Source organism: Rousettus aegyptiacus, unplaced genomic scaffold (assembly GCF_014176215.1).
Source record: "Rousettus aegyptiacus isolate mRouAeg1 unplaced genomic scaffold, mRouAeg1.p scaffold_m13_p_1, whole genome shotgun sequence".
In the NCBI taxonomy this organism is placed as follows: domain Eukaryota; kingdom Metazoa; phylum Chordata; class Mammalia; order Chiroptera; family Pteropodidae; genus Rousettus; species Rousettus aegyptiacus.
In genome coordinates, this window is record NW_023416284.1 from 180,710,584 (window position 1) to 180,717,012 (window position 6,429).

Genomic DNA, 6,429 nt, shown 5'->3' on the forward strand with positions numbered 1-6,429 from the left:
ATGCGCGATAGCTCGTGCGGTGATTGTTTGCCTCAAACGTAGGAACTGGCTCCCAGAGCGCGCGGCCAGTGCCTGGGCTCGCGAGTATAATCTTAGGGACCTGACCTCGATGGGGCGGGGCGCTGTCCCCTTCCCTCCCCAGTGCCCAACTGGTGTGTGCGTGTGTGTGTGTGGCTCCGACACGGGTGGATCTAAGCTCTGCGACCCCAGGTAACGTGAAGATGCGGACGCCAGACGCGGAAACCTGGCACAAAGTGTCGCCCAACCTCACGGGTCGGGCCCGCCCCTAAGTCACTGCTGCGAGTCGGTTGGTCGGCTCTGCTGTCTGCGTGCGCCCAGCGTATGCGGTGATTGGAGATGCGGAGATAACCGGTTGCCCTCGGCCACTCAGTGGCAGGGCGCTTTTTAGTTCCGGGTCGAGGCGCCAACGACCTTTGCAATCATATGCTTTTACCCTGGGTTAATATGGGTGCCGCTGGCGTGCGGCTGGGGCGCTGGTGAGAAAAGGAGGCCGAGGCCTTTGCCCGTGATCTCCCTCAGCGATGGCGCTTCGGTCGCGGTGTTGGGAGTTGTTGTCTGTTTGCAGGAACTCCGGTAATCTTCCCACTAATCTCAGGTTAACCCTCGCGGCCTGCACAATCATGCACGTTCAAGTTGTTTTTACATCCAACTTAACCCCATCGAAGAGTAAACGAGCTAACAGCATTGCAGTGACAGTCGTAGAAAATTATGGACTGAGACCTGTGATAACCGGACCCTGTGACCAAATACATCTTTTGTCACCCTTCCAGATTGAGAAGATTGGGGGAGTGGATAGGAATAGTCCTGTCCATATTTGTCATTTTTAAAGATTCGTCTGGTTGTTTCCATTCTTAGGGTGTGGGGCCGCAGCGTTCTCCACTAGTTCCAAGCCAGAGGTGAAGCCCGCAGTGGACCCTCCGGAAAACGAAGCAGTTGCCCCAGAGTTCACCAACCGGAACCCCCGGAACCTGGAGCTCTTAGCTCTAGCCAGGAAAGAGCGAGGTTGGGGGACAGTGTGGCCCTCCCGTGAGTTCTGGCACAGGTAATTAAGTTTTTGATTAACAACAGCAGTGCACGGTGCCTTCCCAATTGTTTCCATCAATTCATTAACGAGCTCGCTAGATACTGTTGGGGACTTCACTCTCAGGAAGCTAAAGTGCCAGGGGGTTAGGGACGAGAGGAGGTTGGAAACAAACACTGTAAGTAGGTGTCACCAAGAAAATTTAAAGATGATGATGTTGAATGAGGGACTGGTGCCACTCTGAGGCCCTTCTAAGAGACAGTAAGAATCCCAACAGCTGGCCAAGAAGAGCACTGCCAGCAGAGGAAACAGGGCGGGCATGAGTTTGGTGCCTTTGAGAAACTAAAAGGGCTGGATCTCAGCAGCCAAAGGGATGAATGGTGTAAGATGAAAATGGAGAAGTAGGTAGGATATGGATTATTAACTTTGTAAATCAAAGTAAGCACTTTAGGCTTTATTTTCACTGCAGTGAGAAACTATGAAATGATTTAAAGTTTGAGCTCGAATTAAAGATAATCTTGGTTTGTTTAGGGAGGACACATTTTTAAGGAGCAAGGGTAGAAGCTGAAGACTAGTTAAGAGACTATTATGAAGATAGTTATTTATTGAACACTTTGCCAGGAACTGTGCTAGTTGCTTTACATGCATTTTCTCATTTAATCCTTAAAACTATTTCATTAAGCAGATACAATCATTTCCCCCATTTTACAGGAGCAGGGGTTTGAGACTTAGGGAGACAGCTTTAGTAAGCTCCAGAGGTAAAATTCAAACATGTTTTGTCTGACCTCAGACCCAGGACACTAATTATTACCACTGTGCAGCAGCTTATCTACTTGGTAAGGATTTGTCAAAAATGGAATATTTTTTAAAAATCGTATAAAGTTATAAGAGCAAGTTAGAAATCATCACTGCGTCATATTCATTGTTGCAATGAATTGTTTTGTCCATTTTGTCATTCAAACATTAGGCCTGTGTCACCTCAGAGGCATTGTGCTAGATGCAGGAAATGCAAAGATAAAGTAGCTGTCATCCCTATTAGCAAAAGTCTTAACAGTTTCGTAGGGGGAGATTGGGATAGGGATAAAAAAGTGTCACAGTTGCTGTGATGCATTTTTACTTAAGTGCGTACAGGAAGGAGTCAAAGGGAATGAGCAGTTCCATTTTGAAATAATCTGGATCTTAAGTTTAAAATTCTTTTGAAAGACCCAGTCAATTATTGTCCATATTTGGATCATTTAAATAATTAAAGTTTATTTTCCCATTTTTTTCCCTCCATCTACCCTATTGGCAGTATTAGCAGTATAGAATTTTGGCATCTGATAGTAAGAAGTGACCTTAGAGATAAGTCCTATCCCTCAAATGGTTTAAGACAAGGAACAGCAGACTACGGCCCACAGGCCAAAGCTAGCTTACGAGCTAAACATTTTTATGTTTTTTTTCAAACGTTGACAAAAATCCAAACAATATTTGGTGACTTGTGAAAATTATATCAAATTCACATTTCATTATTCACAAAGAAAGTTTTGTTGGAACATAGCCAGCACTTATTCTCACCTGGCTGTTCTAGTACTACTATAATTAAATTAAGCAGTTGGAACAGAGACCATATGGCCTACAAAGGCTAAAATATTTACTATCTGATCCTTTACAGAAAAAATTTGTTGATTCCTCAAGAGATTGTGAGTTATACCAGGGTGACCCCAAAACCAAGAGTAGAACCCATGTTTATAAACCTAGTGTATTTTTCACACCGAGAATCTTAGTGTAGTCAGTAATTTCAGTGTTTTTTTTTTTAAACATGAGCCTGATTTTTAAATGTGTAATATGTACATGTGTTATACAATCCAAAAGAATAGAGTTTCTTGTATATCCTAGAGATAGTCTATGCATGTAACTATAAACTTGTAGTTTTTAAATTATAAATCTTAGCACACCATATACACTGCATCTCTTCCCTAACAAACACACACACACACACACAAATACATCTTGGAAACCCTTTGCATTGGGTAAAAACATTGGATTTTCAGGCAGACTCCTGAACGTAAATCCTATTCCATTACTTACCATTAGTTGTAATATTGCTAAAGTTAGTTAACATTTCTACGTTTGTTTCTGCAGGCTGAAAAAAAAAATAATAATGGGTTTTTGAGACATGAACTATACTTGTAAACAATTACAATAGTGCTTGGTACAGTAAGTGCTCAATAAACGTTAGCATCATCATCATAAAGTGCTGCTTCATTCTTTTTAGTGACTGTAGAGAATACCGTTGCATGGATATTTCAGGTAACTGGCTCCCTATTGACGATTATCTTCCATGATTTCACACGTTGCAATGAATTGTTTTGTCCATGCATTTTATCAATGAGATTGGTCATATTTTTATGAGCTTAAAAGTCATATTTTCCTTTTCTGTAAATGTCTTGTATATCCTCTGCTATTAAAGTATTGGTCATTTTCTTACTGATTATAGGGAGTTTTTGATATGAAAATAACCACTTTGAACAATACAAGAGTTTAAAATATTTTTGTTTCATTGCTTGCATTTTGACTTCTTTTTACTGTTTTGTTTTTGTTTTCTATCGCGTGGAAAAATTTGTCAATCTTTTTACAAAAGCCATATGACATGGTTTCATGTCATTTAAATAGGCTTACCTTATTTTGAGATTATAAAAAAATTTCTCCTATGTCTTCTAGTACTCTTATGATTTCTGTTTTTACATTTAAGACTTTGATCCATCTTCCATTTGTTTTGATGTTAGCCGGCAAATTAAAAGTATAGAGTAAGTATATATTTACCTAGTGTAGGGTCAGCAACTTAGCTCTGCCTCCTCAAATCCTTTTTTGAAGTAGGTGCTGTATAAATAAATCTCAGCTCTCAGAAATACCAAATTTCTCTTGGATGTTTGAGGTTAACTGAGAATGCTTGGTTTATTTTTGAGGACACCCTCATAAAGGCAGAGGAAAAATACCTTTTCCCAGTAAAATCCAAGTTAAGTATGTTGAAGTAAATGAACAAAATATTTAGGCATATTTATTCACCTGAAGGCACTTGCCTTTAGGATTCTTTTATGATTTTATTCTCCTCTCACCTCGTTTAGGTTGCGAGTTACAAGGACTCAGCATCACATAGAAGCAGTTGTTGAGCATCGCAATGGACAGGTTGTGGTTTCGGCATCCACTCGTGAATGGGCTATTAAAAAGCACCTTTACAGCACCAAAGACGTGATGGCTTGCGAGAGTATAGGACGGGTGCTGGCAGGACGCTGCTTAGAAGCAGGAATCAGCTTCATGGTCCACCAGCCAACCCCGTGGGAGGCAGCCTCAGACTCGGTATTCTTGTTTCCATGTACTTTGAAAGGTTTCGCGTTGATTCTTGATATTGGATACTTACATCATAACAATAGTTCCATTTATCAAGGTCTTTTCATGTGTCAGACTGAGGTGAGTATCCTGAGGTGCATTTCCTAATTTCATCCTTACAGCAGCCAAGGGTCAGGAATAGTGTCCCCTGTTCTGTATGTAAGTAACTGGAAGCCACTTGCCCAGAGTCAGTTTGGGGGAGGTTTCAAACTCATGGTGACTGATTCCACGATGGCAACCACTCCACTTCCCTATTCTATGATGACATCTCTGTAGAGTGCTTTACAATGCCACTACTAATGCTTGCCGTCTCTACATTCTCTACTTTCTTATCTATGTCGTTACTAGGATTACTTTCTGGAAAACCAGTGTAGGCTGGGAAGTTAGCAAAGAGCAAATCATTTCTTTCTTTCTCTTGGTAAGTAAACTCTTTATTGTCATTTGTGGTGCTTAACCTTTTCATTTTTTTCTGATCTTTCAAACTAGATGCAACGACTGCGGAATGCCATGACAGAAGGTGGCGTGGTGCTACAGGAGCCTCGGAGGATCTATGAATGACATAGCAGCATCGTTTGGAGCGTGTGAATAGAAAGCTGCCAGCTGTCGCATCAGAAGAGAGCGCGGAAGAGCCGAGCCTGGAAGTTTCATGCAATAATCTAATCGCAGCCTTGTTAGTAGTTAAAACCACCCCACCTCCCCTCGTGCGTGTGTTTGGGTTTTTTTTTTTTTCTTTTAATCAAGGGCTAAGTTCTTCCCCTCTCTTGGATTTGAGAGGAGTATGTGAGAAAAGCTGTCACAAGTTGTAATTAACTTTTGAAAGACAAGTGTTTTAAGTTAAAGAATAAAGGCATTTTATAAACTCTTAATTTCTGGTTATACTAAATTTCTTCACCTTTGAGCTCACTGTGGCAAGAGTACACATAGGTTTATGCAAAGCACGTGTTATGTCCAGCTCATGGTGATCTCAGTAATGGTGTGTGTTGCTGCTCTGGGTGAGGAGGTGTTTTCTTAAAAAATGAGAAATTTCAGCATATTATAAACAATCTTAATAAGGTGTAGGTAAAAGGGACAGATTCTGAGCTCATTTGGGCACCCGGATCCTAACAGGCAGAACCAGAATTGAAAGAGAGGAATGCGAGGAGGAACAGAAGAGGTGTGGAGGGGCGGGATTAGTGGATGCCGAATTGCTACGAAGTGGAAATTTGTTAGGAGCTGAAAAGCTCGAAGTGCATTCAAAATTAAAACTGACGCTGGGGTAGCTGGGAATCATTTCCGTTATCTTAAAACAGTTGATTAAACCAAAGTAAGGTATTAACCATTTCTGGCAATTTAAGACGTGACGAGGAAGAGCCTGTAAGCAGTTAAGGTGGCTTCTAGAGCATTTTACCTCCAAGTATTAAATGTGTGCCCAATTATATATTTATATAGGCGCAAAATAACTTTACTCTCAATCTGAGTATTCAATGTTTAACATATGCACCAACATTTTTTAAATGTATGAGTGATTCAGAATGGCTCAGTAGACCCCTGTGATCAATAAATACCCGTGGAGACACAAAGTTCTAATATTTCCTTCCCTCATTTTAAAGATTGGAGCATCTCACTTTGAAGACCATAGTTCTAGTCTAGAAGGCTGTCGAAACAAGTCTAGAATTCAAAGGGGGAATTAGATGATGGACTGGACTGGTGACTTCGGAAATTAAATGAGAAACCAGGATCACCTGTAAGATGCTGTAGGCAGCGATTTTTTTCCTGCAAGGCATGCTATTGTTCTAGATGGTTTCTGCATCAAGGATTCCTTCACGTGCAATTCTTGAGGCTTTGCTACGAGGTATTAAGGACAGCTATGCCAAGTAAAGTGAGGAAAAGATGGAGCGTGGGGGAGGGAATGGGGACGGATCAGTACTGGCGAGGATGTTGATGTTGATTTAGGAAACACATGAAGTGGTCCGTCTGCCCCTCCCCCGCCGTACCTGCAGTAGCTACTTAACTGCAATTGCTTCAGGTGCTGTCGATAGTCT

The 6,429-nt window shown here is 41.4% G+C and overlaps 1 protein-coding gene across 2 annotated transcripts; it reads left to right on the forward strand.

Annotated features, from left to right (window-relative positions):
* The first annotated feature begins 421 nt into the window (after positions 1-421).
* MRPL18 (mitochondrial ribosomal protein L18) lies at positions 422-5,274 on the forward strand. 2 transcript variants are annotated; one of them, XM_016152726.2, is made up of 4 exons: positions 422-594; positions 877-1,063; positions 4,147-4,229; positions 4,895-5,274. In XM_016152726.2, exons 1-4 carry the CDS (start codon positions 543-545, stop codon positions 4,960-4,962), a joined length of 390 nt encoding a protein of 129 aa, XP_016008212.1. In that variant the 5' UTR covers positions 422-542; the 3' UTR covers positions 4,963-5,274. The 2 variants fall into 2 exon arrangements, with proteins under 2 accessions (XP_016008212.1, XP_016008211.1); XM_016152725.2 differs by having other exon boundaries at positions 437-594; positions 4,147-4,378.
* The last annotated feature ends 1,155 nt before the right edge of the window (positions 5,275-6,429 follow it).